Genomic DNA, 26,151 nt, shown 5'->3' on the forward strand with positions numbered 1-26,151 from the left:
CTGCAGCATGTATACAAACATTTCTTTAGGAATAAAATTAAGCACTTTTTAAAAATTGTGTTCACCCCCCCCAAAATAAAACCCTACACAAATCTAACGCTGTTGGCTGCAGTGAATTACTTTGACGGCAAACACGTTATTACTCTTTTGTAAGAATGAGGGTTAATAAACATACAAATGACAAACATAACACAGATCACCATCTATTGTTAAGTTGTACATGCTCTAAGTAGAATATGCTCTAACCTGGCACAGAGGTGAGGAGGATCTGGACCAGGTGAGCAACAATGACCAAGTGGAAGAGATGCAGGTGTGCAGTATCCGCACTAAGCCCTGAGGAGTCTAAGCAGTGCAATGCTGAATAGGACAGCACCAGACTCCCCTGACATACAAACACAAAACATGATTCAGAGACTACAGCCAAAGAAACCACAGACGATTACCTGTTAGATAGACAGGTTTAGATTCTGGACAACAATGATACTTTAATCTGATGCTAATATACATTTAATAGTGCCTAAAGTATCATTTAACAAGCTTTTCAGCTCACCACTAAGTGGAACATCCAGAATGCAGGGGGAACTTTCCATCTGGGGAGCAAGAACAAGTGCTGCACGGAGCACGCGCGCACACAGAGTTAAAGAACTAAAAAACTACAAGTGAGAGAAAAATAATGAAATAAATATCTACCAACAGTCGCATGAAGTGAAGTGATTTTGCACAGAGGAGTGAGAGGAGACAGTCCAGCATGCAGAGCCAAACCGAGCCAGGGAACTCAAATAGTCTCCTAAACAAGGGCACGTTTTATGACACTTCTATTTTTTATTATTTAGGATACAAAATATACATAAATATCACAGGATATAGAAGGAATTAGAACTGAGGAAGGATAACATAATACCTGCAGATATTTGTGATTCAGAATATTTAGTAATGCTACCAAAATGAACCCCGAACATAACTGAGCAATCTTCTAGATATCGTTAGAGTGCGAATGATGCTCAGAAGCTTGAGTAATGATCTGACAGATGCAGTCTATTTTCATTTATATATACACACACAGTTTATTATATATATATATATATATATATATATATATATATATATATATATATATATATATATATATATATATAAATATATATATATATATATATATCATCGGAAGAATTTATTCTAGTGTACAATTAACTACTAAATCCTGCAAGCAAACAGTGCTTCGTCGAGTATTTTAACAGCACTAACAATACCTCTGATACAGAATTTATTACATCATCACACATCCCTCGAAAGAAGAATTCATTCTGGCAGGATAAGTGTCACGTACCGTGGGGAATACAGAAGCAGAAGCGGGCAGCAGGTTCAGGCAGACTAATCCAGAGGGGTGAACACAGTCCATAGTCAAGAAGCAAGCGAGGGTCAGGCGATCATGCAAACAAAACAAACGGGGCAAGACAGAAATCGTGGTCAGGGACGTAAGCAAAGGTCAAAGTCACTTATCGAATAAACACAGTAGGTAACGCTTGGAGAACGACAGAGAAACTAGTCTGCTGAATGTTTACTTCACAAAGTGTCTCTGATCCAAAGTCTCTTAATAAGCCGTGGTGAGTGGACAAGGTGATTGGCTGCAGGTGTGTGAGATCAGAACTCCGGGGAGGTGAGTGCATGCGTGTGTGGGAAGTGTAGTCCTCAGCGGCCATGTTAGAAATGGGTGTTGCTTCTCGGGAAACCGAGTCCTGGCTGGGCTGACATATGATAATAAGTTGGGTTGTTATACCCGTCTACATGGTGTAAGAACAGCTGCCCCAGCACATGATCGGCACATGGGGGTCCTGCTCATTAGGGTGCACCCTAAGGCCAACTTTATAAGTGGCGGTCCCAAATGTCATCAGCATCTCCCTTATGGAGCTTGAATAAGGGTTGCTATCAAAACACATCACAGATCAGTGTTAAAGACACGCTCAGATACGCAGTTGTGAAAGGAAACAGTGGGTATGCTTACACTGGTGTGTGGTCCAGCCTGAAACTCTCAGGAGGAGGAGAGTCCTCCACAGTCTCTGTCTCACCAGCATCTAAAAGACAAACACCACAATATGACTGCATGTGCACACACACACACACACACACACACACACACACACACACACACACACACACAGACACACACACACAAATAAGGAGCACACGCACTATATATGATGAGACTCACTTGTTGGCTTGGCTCTCTCATGAGCAGAGTGCAAGGCTCTGATCTGCTGGCACGTTGTATTCAGCCAATGAGCCAGACCTGGCTGCTCACTATTGCTGTAACTACAAACATGCATGCATTTTACTATTTAACCAGAGAAAATGTCACCTCAATGGGACAACAGGCAAATTTACTGTAATAAACTGAGTCAGTGTGACTAAATATCATGAAACAGCAGTGCATTAGCCATCTTACATAAGCAGAAATTCTATACTCTGATCTCAACATGGCAAGACATGCAATTCAGCTACAGATATCAATTCCCTTGCTATAAAATATATAAATAAATAAGAGGAATAATGGAATGGGGTATGCACTGTTACAGTGTCATTCTGTACCCTTCCATGGCATTTCATAGGCAAGTTTGCATTGGTTACAGAGCCACTACAACTAATTCGCCAATGCAATGGTTAAAATATTAAGCGGTCCGGATTCAGAGCAACTCCACTTAGAATAATCACAAGCACAAGTTTGTATGCGAGTACCTGCAGGTGGTCTCAGTGAGGGGCAGGAGAGGAATGACGGTGTTACTGCGACAATTACAGAGTGGACACAAGTACTCCCCATTCTCTACATCATAACTGGTTTGCTCATGCAGCCACTGCGCATCCTGACACTGGAGTGTCTCAAAGTATCTGTAAGAGAAAATAACTACAAGATTAAGAGACCATTATTTGACAACCTGTCAAATTTCCATGAGCTTTATATGTACCATGCAATCACAGAAATGACCAAACTGGTCAGATCTATTAAGCAGTGACAAGCAAACGGATCCACTGAGCTGTTAAGCTTGACATGGATGTAGGATTGACGTGGGAACACCATATACTGCTTGTAAAGCTCTCCGAGGTAACCTTATTCTTCAGGAGTGTAAACTGTTGGACAGCGCTCCCCTCCATTGAAGAACGGGAACATATGAAAAGTATTTTTGATTGGGAAGCGCACAGCACACGGCAGAATCTGACGTCCTCAACAACCGAGCATTGCTGATTACCAATCGTAACAAGTTCCATCACCTGATTTCTTTAGCTTTTGATACTCACTGCACTTACTCCTAAGGTCAGATCAGGTTAACGTTCTTTGCTTCCCCATAAGGCGCAATAAGTTTACAGACTATGAAAGTAACACTGGCTTGATCCAAGACAGTAAAAATAGTCAAGTGCACATAGCAAGCTTTGTTTCATGCTTTGTGTCGATGATCAGCTCACTGTATTGGGTCAAAAAAATTTTTAAAAATCTGCAGATCGCATATTTAAGCCAAACACATCCAATTTCGATCTACATCTTATCGATCACCACACATCCATGAAGACTTTCCTGTACATCACAGATTAGATTTTTGGCTTTTCGGTCACAAAACATCCAGACTGACTGATTAATATTAGCTAATTTATTGTGATTGCTCATATAAAGGTCATATTATTTTTTACACAAACTATTTACTGTTAGCTGCTGATCTATTGCCTATATCCACAAACATTTGAAAGCAGCAAAACTTTTTATTTGGGATTAAGTAGAAGTCTGTCTAGAAGTAACATTTTGCCCAACTCCTCACCTCTGCCAGCAGTGAGAGTGCATGATGTGGCCACAGCTGCCAGTATGGGTACCAAAGGACAGGTCAGGGTGCATGAAGAGGGGATCATAGCTCTCTGTAACACACATGTATCCTCCAGAAATAAGCACACTGGCTACTCAAACCTATCCACTTACTTGACTTGCACACTGTAAACCATAACCTTACCTGGATTGTGAGGGGGTCTTTTGCGGTTCTTGGACATGACCGTAGAGCGTTGGACAAAGGCAGCGAGCACCATGGCGGTGCCATCAGGTAGGATCTCCTGCGCTTCGTGACACAGGATACACATCTCCATCTGCCTCCTCTCTCCTCCTCTGGCACGCCAACGACGAGGTCCCACACACACCAGAGCACCGTCACATGAACTGGGGCTGTACCAAGCAGAGACGGATGGTTACAAGTACACTATAACCTTAATTTTATGTTAAGGTACCTCTGAATTTGTTAAAATAATCAATGTTGAATAAATGGGTTCATCTTTTTTTAATCACCAGGAAATTGCTAAAAATGGCCTAGGAACCTCTCTACTCATTTACCCCAACAGAAAATGCTCTAAATGAATATGCAAGATAAAGAGTTTAAGGATGGGAATTTACTTATGTTATGTGAAGACCACCATTATATGCAAGAACTTTTAGGACAAAGAACAGACAACTGCTCAGCAAAGTCAAGGAAGTGTTGATGTATGCATTTACTGACATAAATGTACTGACTGGATATTGAGAATACAATACAAGTTGACTTATTAAGAACACTGCGTCACTACGAGCATGCTTAGGTACCTATGCTCTGCTGATGTAGAGGCTGAGGCGTCCAGATCCTCTGAATCCTGCGTGAGCAGATCTATGTACTTATTGATAAAATGACTCTGGCTCTGTAATGTTTGAGCCATGGCCTTTTTCCAGCACAGTTCAGCTTTCCTTTTTCTCTATGCTTTGTCTTTGTCCCACACAGTCTGCAACACACACACAGATTTAAGCTCTTCAACACTAAAGGGTAATGGTTAATATGTCAGTGGAATAGAAAGTTGCTCAAAGTCTGACCTCCTTGTGACAGTGCCCTGTTCCTTCACAGGGAGGTGCAGCAGCTGTGCACTCGCGCATCGTTTTAATGCTAACCACCATCTGTGTAGAAAAAGACACATAATTTAGGAAAATACTTCTACAAGAAAACGATACAGCAGTGCAGTTAGAACTACATGCACACAAAATCAAAGTCTTGCAAAACTAAGCAGATGTTCAATAGAACACACTTGTGCTCTAAAAAGTATATACACACACCACACCATTAAATACTGAAGATGCATTAGAATTTTACTAACATTTAATTTGCCTGTTTCTCTTCAAAGTACATACTACAATACATCATTATTGATGTATTGTAAAGGCCATGGCCTACACCATGGCCTTTATATGTACATGTTCTGCCTGGTGCAGTTGTCCTGACAGTTTTCACTATATGGAAAATAAAATGCACACATCACAGTGCATGGAAGTTCAGTTTGTGTAGTAAGCAATCCTTACATGTCATTTAAATATTCATGTTGACATACAGCTTTTAAGTAACACGCACAATAAGCCACATCAAAACACCCCTAGGGCCACCTACAGATGATCAGCAGCAAAACCGCTTTGTAACAGTTTTATCGGAGATACAGTCTGATTCTGGGTGTGGCCCATAATGACTAATTGGCCTTCTAAACACAATATTCAAACTTCACAAAATGTGGTATACATGGACAACAAGACATTGAGTAAGCATGTCATGTTTCATGGATTTCTGACGCTCTGAGTGCCAACAACAATTTTTAAAATATCAGCCATTTATATCAATGAGAATGAGAGAAGAAGGCCATAACACTAATGTTGTCCACCAGAGGGAGCCACATGATAACAAATCCTTTCAGGTCTCATAGTTTAAAATCTCTGTATAAATAGTTCAATTGGTCCACTATGCATAAAATTCATTATAGTTTCATAAAGTTTAATAAAGTCTAAAACCATCTAAGCCTAATCCATTTGCAAAAGAAATCTGTGATCAAAATACCTTCATTTTTATATATCCTAAACACTGAAAACATTTGTTAAGTTGCTAGACATGACAATGCATTGCTGTCCAATTAAAATGAAGACAGTATTATTTGTATATTGTAATATAGTACATAGAATAACACTTCCATGTAGAGACACTTAAAGACTTGTATTATATTTGAAAAGAGACATGGTCAGTCGTATAACTGTACAATAGCAGTTTGTGCTTGGATCCCGATAATCACCGCTTGTAGCTATATTTGTATGTTGTCTTTCTTGTAAGGTATCCTTGAGTGTAATGAAAGGCGGCAACAAATAAAAATTATTATTATTATTATTATTATTATTATTATTATTGCATAGTTTTCCCATCTGGCCATGCAGAGTCCATCGGTGGTGTTGTCCCAGTAATTGCAGCTGGCTGTGTGTAGTGCCGTGTCACTCTTCTGCATTATAGCCCAACTACCAATGTACTTAAATGCTTTTCCATGTCTTTTTTTTTTTTTTTTTTTTTTTTTTTTTTTTTTTTTTTAATGAGAGCACTGTGATACTCTCTGTCCACTGGTTCAGTTTGTTCCGACTTTAGTCCAACCCTGACACCTTCACATTCATCAGGCACTTAAAGAGACGTTTTATTCTGAGCTGGTGCTTAGGGAAATAGTATAGACACTGGCCTGTGCTCTGTTTGTGAGCAAGGGGTCTCACTGGGGACACTATTTGGAACGCTATTGTGCAGCTGTGCCTTTCCCATTTTGACTCCTGTCCTGGAGTCAGGATCACACTGCTGGTACTGGCAGTGTCCGGCTCTTTTAAGAACTCACTTACACATGACATGTCACTCACTGTAGGCCAATCAGCTACCCATTACCATTCTGTTTCTTTCCAACAAAAAGAGCTTTTTAATGCATTAAAACTTGTGTTGTGTTTCGCTAAAAGGGAATGCTGCATCCATGGAATTGTCATTGCCATATCATGGCACATAGGATTAAAACAAATGCTTCATTTCTCCATATGTTGCTTGTAGCATTTTAAGACGTATTAAGGCACAAGTGAGGTGTAAGAGGCTGTGCTACACCTCGCACAGTCAGCAGAAGACAGCAGCAGTGCACCGCAAGAGTTGCCGTGTGGGGGAACTCAGTTACCCAGAACACTCCAGGCTGATTAACTGGGATTGCCTGCACTTGCCAGGCCGGATGCTTAAACCCAGACTTTGAGGCCACTCTTTGTCATACCTTTGTAGAGGGGAGAAAAATTGCCTGATGTGGGAACTACTGGGGAAGGGAAGTTGGGTCAGAGCCACTCAAATGCCAGGTGTCCCCTCAGGAAATTCTTTGAGGAGGGGGCTCACAACTTGGGTAAAATCATCTCCCACCCTCCCTGCTCCACTTTGGTTGCTCTGCTTCCTTACTCAGCTGAGGTCATTACTCCACTGCGTGGTTCCACTGAGGATATCCCCTACCCCTCTGCTCTGCAGAAGATTCCATTACAGCTCATGGCCTCACCACTCTGTCTGTCTGCTCTGCCTCCAATGTCACTACACCACCGTATAAGGCCTGACATTCAGTGTATTCTACGTTACACCCATACTGTTCCTCATTATCTCAATATCATTCAAAAATGGACTGTTCTGTCTCAGATGAGTGATGAACTTGATTTTGAAGCTGTGTTTCCTGATGTTGGTGTTGCACTTCCACCAAAAAGTGTTAGTGAACCTAGTAATTATTTCTACATTTGAATATGATCACGAGGCACATGGCACTCACTTCACTTATTCTACAGGGTTCGGCAGGGATTTGGTTCAACCTACTAAAGAGTGGAGAAGCGGATAACAGAACTTTGCATGCTGCATGCCCAGTTTTTGTAGGCAGTACGTGGGGTAAGTTTCCAGTAAGCACCTCTGCAGAAAATGCTTGGCGTATTTGGTTATTTTTATTAATGTACTCAATTTTACTGAAAATTGGAAACAAAATCAGTGCTCACTGATATCCAAGCAACTTCATAAATCTTTTGTAAATATTTCTTTTAATCTTTGATTTAGTTGCCAATAAGTGGCTCTGCTGTCGGGGACAAGAGTTCAGGAGAAGGTGCACTCTGTCCAGGTCCGACTGAGACTGAAAATTGAAACTCTACCTAAAGCAAGCTGAAAAGATGTTCAGAACTAAGATATTTGGCATAGATCAAAGGGGCTGATTAGATTTGTACTAATTTTTTGTAATGTGTATATGAAGAATAAAATACAGAATTGATATGAAAGATAAATATATTAGTTTACTATTTTACAATATTGTGTAATCTCTAGATAAAGGTGATTACTTCACTTCCCTGTTTATTGTTTTATCAAAAGCTTGACACAGTGGATCATGAAATATTGCTGCAGAGATTAAATAATGTTGGTCTATTAAATCATTTAAAAATTATTGAAGTAATCTCAGAGAGGCTATTCGGGTTAAATAAAGGTTAAATAAATAAATAAAGAAATAAAATGGCTCTTTCCACAGGTGATGGCTAATTCCCTGCTTTTCTTGTAATACTTGATTTAATCTCCCATCCCTTCAGTTTTCTCATCTTCGTGTAATGTACTTCTCTAATCAAATATCATTCGTTGGAATACCCCCTCTCATAAAGGGGTCTTCTACTCTCATGTTTAGTTAATCTGTCAAAGAGTTCTAGTCTGTTGTCTTTAAAAAATACAACCCCAAATGGCAAAGATTCATTCTTCTCCCTTCCTGAATTCCTCTCTTAATATCCTTCTGGTGAATGAAAAAACTAAATCCTTTAGTCTAGGACTATTTGTGATGTACACTAATCTAACATGTTAATATCCCATCTGTGCTAACGAGAGATGATCCCAATAATACAGAACTAAAATAGAGTAAATGAGGTTGAGATCTAGACATGTATTTACAGTTCTCTAGTCTTTTATCCCACTAATTTTTATTCAGAACAACCTATTGAATTTGTTTTTACTGTGTACAACAATAGTGTTTAGTTTAAAGGGTAGACGTGCATGCACCCCTTTGTCCCTTATTAACTTACAACTGTACCACACTCAAAATATCACTCAGACCCTTCATACATGACATTTAAACTTTGTTCATTTTATTTAAATCTCTCTAATCAGGAGTAATGCGCATGTGTATTTAACTAGTCTAACAAAATTTATCATCTCTGAGCTTGGTTTCAATTTAATACAAATTTGTTTCCTTCGCTGAGCGCCATTTGTGAAAGGCATAAAAAAAGTTCCATTATAAATGTATCCATTTCATTTAAACTGTATTTGATCATATTAAGTTGGTGTTAAATCTACTCATGTCACGAACTACATTTCCCATCCTGCACTGCGGCCTACAAACATCTCTGCCATGTACTGCAAATCCCAGATCACACACCTGCATTAAATTCACAACACAATCACAGCTACAGTATAAAGACTTTCAATTCACTCACAGATTGTGCAGTATATGCTCCATTCCTCGTGTTTGTGACCATTGCACTGTATTATTTAAATATTGAGACTTGTGTTTCGTATAAATTGTATTACATATCTATAGCACACCGTATATAATATATATTTGTATATTCACACATTACTTTATTCTATTCAACAGTCTACGGTTCAGTAAAGAAACAAGTCACTCAAACTACACTGCTGCAAAGAGACTGTAATTGAACTAAACTAACAAACATGTCACTGCAGTGAGACCCACATCAGCACAACAACAGGTCACATCAACAGCAAAAGAAACCACCATGTAACATGCAACACTGTCCGATCCAGACACGTCATCCATGCAAATCCTAATTCAACATTAACTATTCATCTTATTCTAATGTGAAGGACTCAACACATCTGGAATAGACAGAAAATATGTTACAGAAAGTTTGAAAATAAGTGTAGACTAATATTACCATCAAATCTTACTAATTATTCATCACTGGACATAGGCAATGTTTAAAGATAAAAATACAGCAAATTATTCATCATTGTGCAACACAAATACCTCACGTCAAAAGAACTCACGCTTACACTGCTCAACTTAGTAAAACAGCAGTTACATTATTATTATTTATTTATTTATTTTTTGCTTTGAGTTCATTGCAATCGTGACGCGAGTGACCAGTTGGCATGGCAACATCAGGGCACATAAAGATTTATAGACACATACAGGAATCAAAGATACACAAATTTAGTGATGGGTTATTCCAGCTCTTTTCAGTGAGTCAGTTCATTTGGCTCAGCAATAAACTCCCAAACGACTCTTCATTCAGTACGACTAATGGCTTTTATAATTCAGCCAAATTTAGCAATATTTGGACCCATGATTAGTATGTGTGCACATATATCACTTAACTTGTTCAGTGTAGGCTAATTATACTAACCTTTAGTTGTACATCGTTTTGGATTATGTTTCACATAAAACCTTAAATAATATAAAAACAGACATTATTACCCATGTGTATTAAGTGTTTTATTTAGCTTGATCTATCCAAAACTCAAACCATTCCAAACAGATCACACTCACTACACTGCTGGACTACAGGTCTAATACGGTTGTGAAGGTTGTCAGTACTCTCTAAAAACAAATGTTCAGGCTCAACAAAACATTAACGCAACAGTTTGCAAAACATCAATCATTTTGAGTTATGACAACTTTAAATTCATTTCAAACAACGAACTTCACCGAGTTAGAGAAATTACCTTTTCCTCTACGATCAAATGTATTTTCAATTAAAACTTATTTAATAATTTGTATAATAAACAAGTTTTTAACCCCTTTCGCCCCGACACTAGCGTTCATTCCACCGGCGGAATGGAAAACGACTTATCGGACATTTTCAATTAGTATAAATAAATTAATTATTGTATCGCCGCAGTTCTGGTATAAGACTAGTCAGGACACTGGTGGCTTTCTGTGTGTGCAGTTTCATGACTGTGTGCTTAACTGCTAGTGTGCAGGGGGATGGGAAAGGGGCGGAGTTTGAGCTCCCTGCTGGGCAAGGAATTCACACCTCTCCATGACAACATTGAGACAGAGATAAATCGGAGAGCAGGAGTAAAGCTTTTTTGACAGTAAAACACCGTATACAACTGCCACAATAAAATTATAACATATAAACCAAAGATCGGTCTTGTGTAAACGTTTACTACCTTACATTTCCTACATAGACGAAAATCCAGTTCGCTCACGGTTTTATAAATCATGCACATTTCGGTATAAAGTCCATCGGCTTTATTGAAGAAAACAAACGCAAAGTTCCATATTTAGTCACAAATGTCCTCTTCAAAATGCATTAAGTGTTTTGATATCCAACTCCTCTGGAATTTAGTAATTAGCCATAAACGGAACTGAGACACATTCTAAAAAAAAAGCTAATCTGCTTTGGCTATGCTGAACAACCCGCCTCCTAAATTATAATCTGGCAGTCTAACTTGATTGACACCCACTTGGACCAATTGTAGATACTTCTAGTGTTCAAACAAGCCCAAACTCGACATGATTGACCACTCAGAGGCTGAGAAAATCAAACGGAGATGTTTGGTGCCATTTGGAGAGGCTGTTTTGTGCCTTTAAAAATAAATAAATAAATAAATAAAAATAAATGTTTGCTATTTCTAGAAGTCTGCAATTTTTATAAGCTTTGTGCCATTTAGAGAGGTTTTATTTTTTTTTTTAGAGGTTTTGGGTCATTTGGAGACGTTTGGTGCCATGGTCCTGCCATGACCATCCCATGTGTTGACTCTTTCAAGTCATTTAACACTAATGAGCAGTATTAAAAATATTAACAACATGGATATCTGAGTCTGATAATAAAATTAACTTCTACTTACAGTCAAATTTTGTAGTGTTTAGGACATTTAACACCCTTCTGTCCACAAGAAACCAAAACTGGGTACAAACTTTTACACTCCACTGTATTTGGTTGAAATTGCGCTTACACTGAACAGCAACGTTTATTTAGGACTGGAGTTTAATTCTGTGCTTTTTGTGCATCCATAAAAAAATAATGCTATCTATCTAACTCTATTTATACATATATATATATATATTTCTCTTATTTAGATAGTTTACATTTATATTATATATGTACTTATGCATTAATTTTTTATGGATTCATAAAAAGCACCAAATTAAACTACAGTCCTAAATTATATATATATATATATATATACATATATATATATATATATATATATATATATATATATATATATATATATATATATATATATATATATATATATATATATGTGTGTGTGTGTGTGTGTGTGTGTTTTGGGTTCTTTTCTGTTTTGGACAAACATCTGTGTAAAGTTTTAGTCTGAATTTATATTTGTAACACTCAGTTTGTGGATTTTATTTTAAATAAACAAAAAAAGGCACTGAAAGTTTGCCCCGCCCCCATCAGATTAATCGAAAAAATAATCGACCAATTAATCGATTGTGAAAATAATCGTTAGTTGCAGCTCTAATAATAAGCTGCATCATGAAATTGATTTTTTTTTTCACAAAAAAAATCTTAATTCTTTTCAAAATAGAGTTGTCTTTGTGAAGAAGAATGGAGTGTAATATAGTGTGAATCATAAAAATTCTATTTCATTTCTATTTGTTTACAGAAAGACTTCAGCAATAAAAGCAGCATTTTGCTGTAGTTGTCAAGGGGCCGTTTACACCACAACGTTTTCAAATAAAAACCGAAAACTTTTGATGCGGATTGGCTGTTCGTTTCCATGACGACGGCGTTTCGAGGCCTGAAAACTTTAGAAAACGGGTTTCAAATGACAAGTTTTTGAAAACGATGCCGTTACCATCTCCGGTAAATCATGTAAATTATTATTCAGAAAAACCACAGCTCCTCCGTTTACTTGTATTTGTTTACAGCGCGGTCTTTCCCTCATCAATATGGCGGACATGTTGACGTGAATGCTTACGTGCGCACGCGCATAGTATTTCTTTATAAAGTGACCTCGCCAGCTACACACACATTTTGTCCTTTTTGTGTTCATTTCTTGAGAAATAGAAAAGAGAAGCTCGAATGTGCAGTAAATGTCCAATATAAACCCAACTTTACCTCAGTTTATACATTAAAAACATTACAGAAATATAAAGTTATTTTAGCTGCTAAATAAATGACAACCACTTTTACACTCACTGTTGTTTATTTTATTTGCTATAAGCAGGGAGGTGTTGGCTCAAATTTAGCCTATTACCCAAAAACACTTAAAATTCAACACAGAAGCCAATACTCACATCTACCTCTGAGCCCAGTTGGAGATAGAAAAAAATACACCAGCCGTGAGTGAGAAGAAGCAAGGGTCCAGCTTTATTGTTCCATTCCACCACACGAGATCCACACCGATGAGAATTCTCAGAAGTGATCCCAATACCCTGAGCTTAAGCTCCAGTATTTATACTGTATTTACACACTAAATAACCCATATGTTTCAAGAAGACTACGATCTCACTACCAATAGGGTTAAAAAAAAGAGCTCATCTACCTTACTCTTATGTTCCAGAAAAGGGCTATTCCACTTACACATAGAATCAAAACCAGGGGTTTCAATTTACACATAAAATCAGAACCCAGGGATTTCTAATAAATTAGAAAGTCAAAACCAGAGAGTTTCAGTTACCCAGAGAACAAAAACCAGAGATTTTCAGTTACCCAGAGAACAAAAACCAGAGATTTTCAGTTACCCAGAGAATCAAAACCAGAGAATTTGAATTACCCGTGAAATAGAAAGTGGACAACACTAAACAATCTAGAGTGACCTTAGTCTTATTGTTATCTCGCAGGGGGGCAGCTTGATTCAGCCACCCTTATAAATGGCTCCTCATGGTTCTTTCTTAAAATTAAGGCCTTCCTTGCGAGACAAGAACCTTCACCATTTGAGTCATGAGTAAATTTACATTTTCCTGTATTTCTAGTTTATAATTTATTTTCATATTTGCACTATATTTCTTATTTTATATATATTTATACTACTTGAAAAGCGGTTTACTGTACTTCCAACTTCTTAATATCATTACAGTTCTACTGTCCTGCATATCCTACTATTCTGTTTTTTTTTTAATAGAATTTCTCTATTACTATAAGATATTATAATATCTTATTACTTCTTTTTCATTATTCTTATAAAGTTATTCATGTGTGTGTATGAGAGAGAGAGAGAGTGTGTGTGTGTGGTAGCACTCCTCAGCTCAGCTCGTATACCTCTTTTTGCCTTTTTTGACCACTACTGCTCTTAAAGATCTTTAAAGTGTAATTCCAATTCAATATTCAATATCAGTCAATATCCACCTCACACTACTTCTGTGTGTCTTGGTGCCCGTCTTTTCTTCTTCTCCCCTTTACTGGATGCTAGGTCTCCCTTATGTTTATTTTATGACATTTTTTATCCACAACAGAGGAAACAATGGATTTTAGGATAAAGTAAGGTTATACTTAAATAGTGCCGCTAAAACAGAATAACAAATCTCTCCCCAGGAGTTAAATAGTGCACTACATAGGGTGTAGACTGTCATTATTTCATCCCTAATGTAGTGCACTTAAACCGGAAATGACATCAATTTGGGATTCGGCCACACAGCTTCCGTTTAATTTACCTCGGGTTTAAAAACAGAACGGAGTTTTAATTCCTCAAAGACAGACAAAATAACCAGCTTTTACTTTTAAACTGGATCAAATCTAACTGTAAAACTGTCAGAAATAATTTAATTTGGAAATGATTAGTTCGGTGTAATAACTCAACTGCTCAGGAGATACCCGCTGCAGCTTTTTCTTCTTCTGTGATTTCTACTGGTCGGAGACGCAGCTGTTAGGCGCGTTACCGCCACCGCGTGGACTGGAGGATATAGTTCCAGGTTGGAGGAAGTCTATCCTAACAAACTTGCACCAATAATTTCCACTCATGGTTTTATTAGATCCTATTTATTATTCCAGTGGTATTTATGACTTCTTCATGAATGCCAGCAGTGAGTCGTTCACTGTGTCTTACTCAGATATACTGAGTGAACTACTAAGTCACCACAAACTCAATGTCTAAATGTTTAACAGCACCAAAGCATTCAATTCTGGTGACTTTGGGAGTATTTATTTATTTATATGATCATATAATGTAACAAACATTAACATAAGCATGTGCTGCACAACATTTCATTAGATTAATTTTACATTTTAATTTACTGTAAAGCGCTTTGCTAAATTTTGCTACATAAACTTTTTTAGGTATTAAAACTGGTTACTGTTTGATTGATGACAAACTCCATATTTTTATACCTTGGAGCTCTGTGTTACCATGGTAATTTATAAACAATTACTAACAACATTACCTTCATCAATGCAAGTTTACATTTTATTTGATACTAGACCATTGTTACGTCCTCAGTTGTATTTCTGTTTGTACTATGTTCCATTCGTGTGTCTATGTCGGGGGAGGGATGGGTGTCTTGTCTCCTCCTCTTTTAAGCCCAGTCCACTGTAATGCGTCATGTTCCAGCTTGCCATTGGACAATCACATCTCGTACACGCCTGCTCCCGCCTCGTGCTTTGGGATTAGTTGGCTGTACATTTCCTGACGTGTACTTAAGCCTCGTCAGTCTCCATCCCCGGGGCAGATCGGTGCCGTTGCTTTGTACAGCAGATATTTGGTTACGTGTGTTGATTTCTCCTGTGTACGACCTTCTGCCTGTTCTTGACTTTGTTTCTGCTCTGCGCCTTTAAGTTTAATGATTCAGCTCCCAAACTGCTGGAAATGTGGGACGGGTTCTAACTCTTCACCAAGACTGCTTTATGCTGGAGAAGAGGTTTGAGGTGAGACTCCTGTCATACGCCAGTCCTGGTGAGTGTATTATCCTTAATGCTGTAAGACAGAGAAGAACATCAGTGTAAACACACAACATCAGCATAAACACACACACACACACACACACACACACATTATTCAGTATGATACAGTAGAGTAAAGAGTCAGTAAGTCAGTAACTCACTGTAGTGTCTCCAGGTTACAGTGTGGATCCTTCAGTAGATCAGAGAGCAGCTTCACTCCTGATTCTCCTGGATTATTACAGTTCAGATTCAGTTCTCTCAGGTGTGATGAGGAGTTTGACCTCAGAGCAGAAGCCAGGGCAGCACAACCTTCATCTGTAATACCGCAGTCACACATCCTGCAAGAAAGAAAACCTTCTCACACTTAACACACTCAGTTTTAGCTCTGAAAACATCAACTACACAAAATCTTTATATACACAACATTTACTCTCATCTCACACACACAACAATGACAATATATCACATCACTACAATTACAATCACCACAGAGGAAAACTGTGTGTGTGTGTGTGTGTGTGTGTGTGTGGGCGTGAGAGAGAGAGAGAGAGAGAGAGAGAGAGAGAGAGAGAGAGAGTGTGTGTGTGTGTGAGTGAGAGAGTAAATGTGTGTGTGTGTGTGTGTGTGTGTGTGTGTGTGTGTGTGCGCGCGCACCTCAGTATCTCCAGTGTACAGTGTGTGTGTGTGTGTGTACACCTCAGTATCTCCAGTGTACAGTGTGTGTGTGTGTGTATCTTAGTGTGTCCAGTGTACAGTGTGTGTGTGTGTGTGTGTGTGTGTACCTCAGTATCTCCAGTGTACAGTGTGTGTGTGTATCTTAGTGTGTCCAGTGCACAGTGTGTGTGTGTGAGTGTGTGTGTGTGTGTGTGTGTGTGTGTGTGTGTGTGTGTGTGTGTACCTCAGTTTCTCCACTGTACTGTGTGTGTGTGTGTGTGTGTGTGTGTGTATGTACCCCAGTATCTCCAGTGTACAGTGTGTGTGTGTGTGTGTACCTCAGTATCTCCAGTGTACAGTGTGTGTGTGTGTGTGTACCTCAGTATCTCCAGTGTACAGTGTGTGTGTGTGTGTGTGTGTACCTCAGTTTCTCCAGTGTTCAGTGTGTGTGTGTGTGTGTGTGTGTGTGTGTGTGTGTGTGTGTGTGTGTACCTCAGTTTCTCCAGTGTACAGTGTGTGTGTGAGTGTGAGTGTGTGTGTATATGTGCGTGTGCGTGTACCTCAGTATCTCCAGTGTGTGTGTGTGTGTGTGTGTGTGTGTGTGTGTACCTCAGTATCTCCAGTGTACAGTGAGTGTGTGTGTGTGTGTGTGTGTGTGTACCTCAGTGTCTCCAGTGTACAGTGTGTGTGTGAGTGTGTGTGAGTGTGTGTGAGTGTGTGTGTGTGTGTGTGTGTGTGTGTGTGTGTGTGTGTGTGTGTGTGTGTGTGTGTGTGTGTGTGTGTGTACCTCAGTGTCTCCAGGGTACAGTGTGGATTCTCCAGTCCAGCAGAGAGCAGCTTCACTCCTGAATCCTGCAGGTTATTGTGACTCAGGTCCAGTTCTCTCAGTCTGGAGGAGTTTGATCTGAGAACTGAGGACAGAACTCTACAGCTTTCCTCTGTCAGATCACACACACGAAGACTGGAAGAGAAATGATGAAGTGTTAGATTTATTTATCTGATTGTGAAATGAGGAGTTTCCATCAGGTGGGAAATAAAGTGTTTACCTGAACACAAGGTTCTAATGTTAGGATAAAAATATAAAATGAACAGCCTGTGTATAAACAATAAACTAGTGTTGTGATGTTATTAAAGTAAATGTGTGTGTAATGTACACTGATCTACACGCTGTAGAAATACATGCACTTTGTTCTGATGTGAGAAGTGATGTAGATATTTCAGCATTAACACAAAGCTGAGTTTCACATAGACGCTAAAACTATTGGAGTTCATTGTTTTCTGGATCTTAATCTAATAACTTTCTCTCTCACACACACACACACACACACACACACACACACACACACACACACACACACACACACACACACACAGACAGAGAATCAAAGCTGAACAGCAGGAACAATGCTAATCCACACCATATAAAATACACACTTGAATGTTTTCCTCATATAAAACACTGGGTCTCATTTATCACACTGGATCCGAATGAATTTATTCATAAAGTGTGTGTAGGAGCATTTCCACAGGAACTCTTTAATGTGTAAAGTTAACTACACAACTAACTACAGTAAGATTCACAACATATCAGTCGCTCAGCCGAAACGAGGAGCTTGTCATAAAAGTCGGTTTGCAGAAAAACGGCAGTATAGATGAAAATCTCGATTAGCGGCAGTTTAGTTTATAATATAAACTATAATATAAGCTGAGACTTATTACTGTTGCTCGGATCAATATGGCGGCGACGTTGACCTATGATCCAGCGGCCAATGCGGAGTCTATGTGTGTCTATGAACACAACAGCCATGAGTCTCAGTGGAGTGATGTCAACTGCCCTCTTCGATTGATTGGCTAGAGGAGGAGCTGTAGTGGACCAATGGTGACGCTAAACTGCGCCCTGATTTACATGAAACTCCAACTACAACATTTGGAAAAGCGAGCGGAGAATGTGGAAACAAGCACGAAGGGAAAACCAGCATAGGCGTTCGGAAAAAGAAAACATGAGCAGAAAATGTCAGAGAGCACAAACACACAGTAATATCACCAAGGAAACATGATTTTGTGTGATTCAGAAGACTCTGAATTCATGGTTCAGTTTTGTGTGATATAATTTTACGTGTTTTTAAATGTTTGAGTCACGATTATTATTTTTCGATCCGTGACCGCAAAACTTTTGATGGAAAATGAATCCCATAGTTTTGGACTCAGACTTGGCCTCGTGCTCCAAAAATCCCTGAAATCATTTCACACCAGACTGCTGTGTGAACGCGAGTCAATACAAAGCAGGATTTACTAAAAACTTGATTCTCAAGAACGGATCAGTACCAACTGTTCGTGATCCAGCTTCATATCCAGAAGACGTAAGTATCGCACTTTATATTTTGTGAGTGTTTGTAAATCGCCTTTCCGAATGAACTTGTTAGCAGATTCCACAGCTAATGTAGTACCCGAAACAGGAGCTGTTCTCTTCCGGAAAGGGGGCGGGGCACAGCAGCTCATTTGCATTTAAAGAGACACACACAGGAAAAGAGCGTGTTTTTGATTCTTTTGCATTGTGAAGCACTTTGAGCTGCATTTTATGTATGAAAAGTGCTATACAAATAAAGTTATTATGATTATAATGTGTGTGTGTGTGTGTGTGTGTGTGTACCTCAGTATCTCCAGTGTACAGTGTGTGTGTGTGTGTGTGTGTGTGTGTGTGTGTACCTCAGTATCTCCAGTGTGTGTGTGTGTGTGTGTGTGTGTGTGTGTGTGTGTGTGTGTGTGTGTGTGTGTGTGTGTGTGTGTGTGTGTGTGTGTGTGTGTGTGCGTACCTCAGTTTCTCCAGTGTACAGTGTGGATTCTCCAGTCCAGCAGAGAGCAGCTTCACTCCTGAATCCTGCAGGTTATTGTAACTCAGGTTCAGTTCTCTCAGTCTGGAGGAGTTTGATCTGAGAACTGAGGACAGAACTCTACAGCTTTCCTCTGTCAGATCACACTCCCAAAGCCTGGAAGAGAATTGATGAAATATCAGAACACTGACCTCAAACACACACACAGCCATAATACACTTACTCTTTACCATGTAACAGAAATGTGAGTGTGTTTCTCTCACACACACAAATCAGAGGACAGGACACCACATCAGCATTATTATTATTATTATTATTATTATTATTATTATTATTATTATTATTATTATTATTATTATTATTATTGAAATGAAAACAGAAGGGTTTTTGTTTGAATAATGGAAACCATTTTTAAGGGAAGTACATGTAAAAAAAAAAAAAAGTCTGTGTGTGTGTGTGTGTGAGAGAGAGAGAATATGTGTGTGTGTGTGTATGTGTGTGTGTGTGTGTGTGTGTGTGTGTGTGTGTGTGTGTGTGTACCTCAGTATCTCCAGTGTACAGTGTGTGTGTGTGTGTGTGTGTGTGTGTGTGTGTGTGTGTGTGTGTGTGTGTGTGTGTGTACCTCAGTATCTCCAGTGTACAGTGTGTGTGTGAGTGTGTGTGTGTGTGTACCTCAGTATCTCCAGTGTACAGTGTGGATTCTCCAGTCCAGCAGAGAGCAGCTTCACTCCTGAATCCTGCAGGTTATTGACACTCAGGTTCAGTTCTCTCAGTCTGGAGGAGTTTGATCTGAGAACTGAGGACAGAACTCTACAGCTTTCCTCTGTCAGATCACACCCACACAGACTGGAAGAGAAATGATGAAATACCAGAACACTGATCTCAAACACACACACAGCCATAATACACTTACTCTTTACCATGTAACAGAAATGTGAGTGTGTTTCTCTCACACACACAAATCAGAGGACAGGACACCACATCAGCATTATTATTATTATTATTATTATTATTATTATTATTATTATTACTACTATTATTACTACTACTATTATTATTATTATTATTACTGAAATGAAAACAGAAGGGTTTTTGTTTGAATAATGGAAACCATTTTTAAGGGAAGTACACGTAAAAAAGAAAAAGAAAGTCTGTGTGTGTGGGTGAGTGTGTGTGTGTGTGAGAGAGAGTGTGTGAGTGTGTGTGTGTGTGGAGTAAGTTGACGAGTTAATTTGCTAACTGGAAATCCGTCTCACACAGTGCATGCATTATTTATTTGTTTATTTGTTTGTTTGTTTGTTTGTTTATGGTAAATATTCACACATTTTTTGTTAGGGATTAAAGTTATAAACAGGACGTATCCCTTGATCTGCACAGAGGGATTATTATGATGTTTTTGCTAACTGGAAATCCGTCCTCGAGGACAATCCTCTTTCATCCTGTAAACTAATCCCACACCAGATCCAATCTAAAGAGAAAGTCTGATCAGTCCAAACCAAACAAGGTCGGTGTGAAAGTGAAAAAGCACAGAAGAGTGTTAATCAAGTTCTATTGTAAGTGTGTAGTGAGCTAGAAGACGTCTATGTGTTACATCAGGTGTTTTTCTGCATCTCTGTATGTCCTGTGTAAACGGAGTTAGAAGAACCGTGTGTTTTGTCTAAAGCAGCTTTACTCTGGCAATAATTGAGCAATTAGACATTCACCAGAACTGTGTTTCCAATCAAAGCCCTTTAAGCTTCAATACCAGTGTCACAATAACAGATCAGACTTCCAGGATGAAGTGCACCAGGCTGGGACTAAAGCCAGAAGGTCATTAAGGTATAAGGGGGAAATCTGGGACAGGGTAAAAATCCTGTCCTGATGAAACCTTTCAGAAAATTCAACGCAAGGCACATGTGCTGCAAAAAATGACCTTGTCCCAATAAAACCTTTAAGAAAATCCAACTCACAACGCATGCACCACAAATGTAAGGTATCATACAGATATGAATAATTCATGAAGGCGATGGAGATTGGTTTGTTTTTAGAAAGAAGAGGTTAATGCCCCCCTAGGGATAATTTTACTGCTTCAGAAAAGTATATAAAGACGTGTGTGTGTGTATAATTCAGACTTTCTGCAGACTGTCTCACTTTGTTGTTTCAATAAAGTTTGATGACCTTTGGCATCTACAAACCCTCTGTCTCTGAAGTCTTTAACTTAGGTTGGAAAGATTGTTTTCCACGACACTCTCATATGTGTCCCTCAGTGGAGATTGGGCGGTGTGATACGCTGATACATATCATAGGAGCAGAAAATAGAATAATCAGTCTTGTCTTTTGATAGATATTTTCCTATATCCTCTATATCACCAATGTCACATGTTGTATTCATATTGTTCCCATGGTGACAGTGTTCTGTTTTTCTTCTTCTCGTTTGTGAAGTTCTGTTCAATGTCACTTTCAAATAAAAGGAGAAAAGAAAAAGTGCCTTTCACTGGTGTTTAGTTCACAAAATGATCAAAAAGCAGTGATGAATACATGCAGTTATTCTGTAGAGATCATTTCTTCATCAGTTTTAGAGAAAAGGTAATAAATGGTGATAGAAGGTTTTGTCCACATGGCCCCGCCCTCAGTGCAGACGTAACGTGTTGGTGTAAAAAGTGAAACTCTTCTGGAACAGTACCAGAGGTTTGTTTAAAGATGATTAGAGTAATTATTAACCAGCATTAATCCAAACAGTGCAGTTCAGTGTTACATTAAAATAATAAACCATGCAGTAATACATTTATAAATAAAAATACTCACTCAGCTCTTCTGGAGTCTTTGACCACTGGCAGCAGCTTCAGAAGACATTCCTCTGATCGGTCATATTTACTCAAATTAAACACATCCAGCTCCTGGTCTGAGTTCAGTAACACAAACACCAGAGCTGACCACTGAGCAGGAGAGAGTCTGGTTCCACTGAGACGACTGTAATCTCTTCTGTTCAGGTAAGTCTGTACTTCCTGCACTAGGGAATGATCATTCAGTTCATTCAGACAGTGGAACAGATTGATGGATTTCTCTGGAGATGGATTCTCCCTGATCTTCTCCTTGATGTACTCGACTGTTTCCTGTTTGCTGTGAGAGCTGCTTCCTGTCTGTGGCATTAAGCCTCGTAAGAGAGTCTGATTGGACTCCAGTGAGAGACCCAGAAGGAAGCGGAGGAACAGGTCCAGGTGTCCGTTCTCACTCTGTAGGGCCTTGTCCACTGCGCTCCTGAGGAGATCAGACATGTCTGACTTTCTGAAGAAATTGAAAAGTCTAGTGCTTTGTTCCACTAACACATTTGTCTTTCTAAAAATAAAGCAGAAAAATGCATATAAAGCAGCCAGAAACTCCTGAACACTCAGATGTACAAAGCTGAACACCTTCCCCAGGTGAAGCCCAAACTCCTCTCTGAAGATTTGGGTACACACTCCTGAGTACACCGACACTTCTCTCACATCAATGCCACACTCTCTCAGGTCTTCCTCATAGAAGATCAGGTTTCCTTTCTCCAGCTGTTGGAAAGCCAGTTTTCCCAGTGCCAGGATACTCTCTCTGGTCTGCTGAGGATCAGGGTCACATTTCTGATGGTACTTTTGGTCCTTGTGTTTGATCTGAAAGATCAGGAAGTGTGTGAACATTTGAGTCAGAGTCTTGGGGATCTCTCCACTCTCTGCTTCACCCAACATTCTCTCTAGAACAGTGGCTGAGATCCAGCAGAAGACTGGGATGTGGCACATGATGTAGAGGCTTCTTGAAGACTGCATGTGTCTGATGATTTTATTGGCTAGGCTCTGATCACTGATCCTCTTCCTGAAGTACTCCTCTTTCTGAGGATCACTGAACCCTCGTACCTCTGTTACCTGGTCTACACAGTCAGGAGGGATCTGACTGGCTGCTCCTGGTCGAGAGGTTATCCAGAGGAGAGCAGAGGGAAGCAGATTCCCCTTGATGAGGTTCGTCAGCAGCACATCCACTGAGGCTGACTCTGTCACATCACACAATCTCTCATTCTTCTGGAAATTTAGAGGAAGTCGACACTCATCCAGACCATCAAAGATCAACACCACTTTGTAGGAGTCTATTAATTGTAGTTTTCTTATTTCAGGGAAAAAATGATGAAGAAGATCCATCAGACTGAGATGTTCCTTCTTCATCAGATTCAGCTCTCTAAAGGGAAGTGGAAACATGAAGGTGACGTCCTGATTTGCTTTTCCTTCAGCCCAGTCCAGAATGAACTTCTGCACAGAGACTGTTTTTCCAATTCCAGCAACTCCTTTAGTCAGCACACTTCTGATGGACTTGACTTTAAAGAGATCATTACATTTGATGGGTGTCTCCTGTGTTGCTGGTCTCCTGGACGCTGTCTCAATCTGTCTCACCTCATGTTCATTATTGACATCTCCACTCCAACCCTCTGTGATGTAGAGCTCTGTATAGATCTCATTCAGAAGTGCTGAGCTTCCATGCTGTGAGATTCCTTCATTAATTCTTTTAAACTTCTCTCTCAGGCTGGATTTCAGCTTTGTCTGATACACAGAGGCCACAGACTCTAATAAACAAAGTAATAACATGTTTTAATGTAAAATCACTGAACACGGGATTAAATGTCAAATTCAAATGCTGCTGTTCATTCCTGATTCATGTAGTAAATATTCCTGAAGGAACAGGACCATTGTACAGAGTCACCACAAGCTGGACCACGAACAGAACAGCAGCAGATGTACATGATACTAAACTCAAACTTCAAACTAAAAGTGTTCCTATCTAAAACGATTTCCTCTCTCTAAAGTGAACCTGATGGAATAAAGCCACAACTCAGAGCTCTTACTGTTGTGCAGCGTGTTAGCGAGATCTGTGTGGTTCATGTTCTTCAGGACGTGCAGTGTGATCTTCAGCGCTCCGTCTCTGACACTGTGCAGATCCTCCTCATCCTGCACCTCCCTCTCAGTGCATGCTGGGTAATCTGTACCCAGGAGCTTCCTAAACCTCTTCAGCTCATTCTTTATCAGAGTGATGACCTTGTGTTCCAGCTCCTGGTTAGAGACACACAGGAACACATCTAAACATTATAATGTTCCACACTGAGAGATGCTTTTATTTTATGAAAAGAATAAAAGTCTCTTTCTATTACCACAGTTTTACTCCACATGCTGAAGTCTCCTTGGGAAAGACACTGAACCCCAAGTTGCTCCCGATGGCAAGTTAACACCTTGCATGGCAGCTCTGCTACCATTGGTGTGTGAGTGTGTGTGAGTGGGTGAATGAGACATAGTGTAAAGCGCATTGGATAAAAGCGCTATATAAGTGCGCCATTTACCATTTACAATTACAGCTGAAATTCTGTCCAATTACCCATAATGCTGCTGCACATTATTAAATCTGTAAATTGTCATGATCTTAAATAAAAAACCCGCAACCTACTCACACACAAGTTACACACATTAAAAAGACACACACCTTGAATATGGAGTCCAACTGATTTCTGCTGATGTTTGATTTCTTCTGTTGTGGTCTGGGACCAAATAAAACACATGATGTAATATAGACTATATGTATTCATAGCTGCACAACACACACTAATACATACAGAGACAGATATATAACACTATCCTCTTAACACAATACACTGATTTCAGGATTTCTCACTGACACTAACATGTTTATGAATAAAATAGTGATCTCTCATTAATGTCCCAGGTGTAAATGTTGTTGTGTAGCACCACAGACCCTCCAGCTCAGGGACTGCAGACTGAACTGAACTCTTAAAGCAGTTTTCCTCACTGCCAGTCCGAGAGCTGCAGCACTGCACAGTTTAGTGTTTTACTGCTTCAACACCTGATAAAGATCATGAAGGGCTTCAGAATGAGACCAGTGAGTTTGATCAGGTGGAACACTGCTGTAAAACACCTCACTGTACTGACCTCACATCAGCAGAACTGGCTCCGTCTCTGAAGGTAAATGGCTGTCCCATTGACGCGTCACTCTTCATGGACACACAGCTGGGTTCTGGTGAGTCTGATCTCTTTCCCTCCATCATTCTAGAATTAAACAGAAATATCAGCAATAATTAATACTCTGCTGTCTCAGCACTGTTACACAATGTGTTCATCATTAAACACCAATAATTCCATCTTTTTAATTCAGCTCCAGTCTGCACACTTATTCAAACAGGAGACACGCCTCATACCTCAGGAATTACACTGATGTCAGGAGTCCCAATCACAGATAACTGACTCAGCTGGGTCTTAAAGCCTGTAGAGTTCACTGACTCAAAGCTACACTGCTCTTCTCCTCCACATTATACAGTCCTTTTTACTCTTCTCTCAGTGAATGATTTCTCTAAACTGTTCTTAGATCAGATCAGTGATATATTCACTGCTATTAAACACCTTAAACCAAAGTCTAGTTCCTCTGTTAACTAGTGAGTGTTTAGAGATACAGATCTGTTCCATGAGACGGTGTGTATTTATTGCTGGTGAATGGAAATTAACTCACCTCTCGTCTCTCTTTAAGTCCTGTTCTCCAGACACACTCATGTTGGAGGTCATGTCTCCTTCTCCAGATTACAGCAGGACACACGTTTACTTCACTCCAACATCGGTGTGTTAAATCAAACCCTGTATCAGCACAGAGTTCCCTTACAGGAAATAGTCTCTGTATCAAGTCATAAAACAACCTGTGTACATTCAAACTTCAGTACAAACCCACAACACTCTTCTGCATCTAGTGTACATTCAGTGTGTTTATATATTATAGCTTTAGATGTAGATACTCACTGTGTTTTTACTCCTGAAATGGTGTATTTTCCCCTCCACACAAAATGGAGACCGACTTTCACTTTCACTTCCTAACCCTTTATTCTACAGAGGGGGAGGGGAAGTGAGGTAGGGTAATACACACACACACACACACACACACACACACACACACACACACACACACACACACAGATAAGGTTGTTTTCAGACAGCTTTC

General features: G+C 39.4%; 2 protein-coding genes across 7 annotated transcripts in view; both read right to left on the reverse strand.

Annotated features, from left to right (window-relative positions):
• LOC108261282 (NACHT, LRR and PYD domains-containing protein 12) overlaps positions 1–26,038 on the reverse strand; it is a 154,557-nt gene extending 128,519 nt beyond the window's left edge. For 5 of the 6 annotated variants that reach the window (XM_053679071.1, XM_053679068.1, XM_053679070.1 and 2 more), the window contains exons 1-11: positions 25,953–26,038; positions 25,672–25,793; positions 25,098–25,214; positions 24,634–24,688; positions 24,005–24,209; positions 21,952–23,725; positions 19,840–20,013; positions 19,150–19,323; positions 17,124–17,297; positions 15,844–16,020; positions 14,461–15,716 (exon numbers count right to left, since the gene is read on the reverse strand). In XM_053679071.1, coding sequence (XP_053535046.1) covers positions 15,680–15,716; positions 15,844–16,020; positions 17,124–17,297; positions 19,150–19,323; positions 19,840–20,013; positions 21,952–23,725; positions 24,005–24,209; positions 24,634–24,688; positions 25,098–25,214; positions 25,672–25,724 — 2,940 coding nt within the window. In that variant the 5' untranslated portion in view covers positions 25,725–25,793; positions 25,953–26,038 and the 3' untranslated portion in view covers positions 14,461–15,679. The remainder of the gene's footprint in view (positions 1–14,460; positions 15,717–15,843; positions 16,021–17,123; positions 17,298–19,149; positions 19,324–19,839; positions 20,014–21,951; positions 23,726–24,004; positions 24,210–24,633; positions 24,689–25,097; positions 25,215–25,671; positions 25,794–25,952) is intronic. The other variant, XM_053679072.1, reaches the window with a different exon arrangement.
• LOC108262158 (histone H2AX) overlaps positions 1–26,151 on the reverse strand; it is a 361,614-nt gene that overhangs the window by 290,007 nt on the left and 45,456 nt on the right. The window lies entirely within an intron of this gene.

This window comes from Ictalurus punctatus, unplaced genomic scaffold, assembly GCF_001660625.3.
Source record: "Ictalurus punctatus breed USDA103 unplaced genomic scaffold, Coco_2.0 Super-Scaffold_100060, whole genome shotgun sequence".
NCBI lineage: Eukaryota > Metazoa > Chordata > Actinopteri > Siluriformes > Ictaluridae > Ictalurus > Ictalurus punctatus.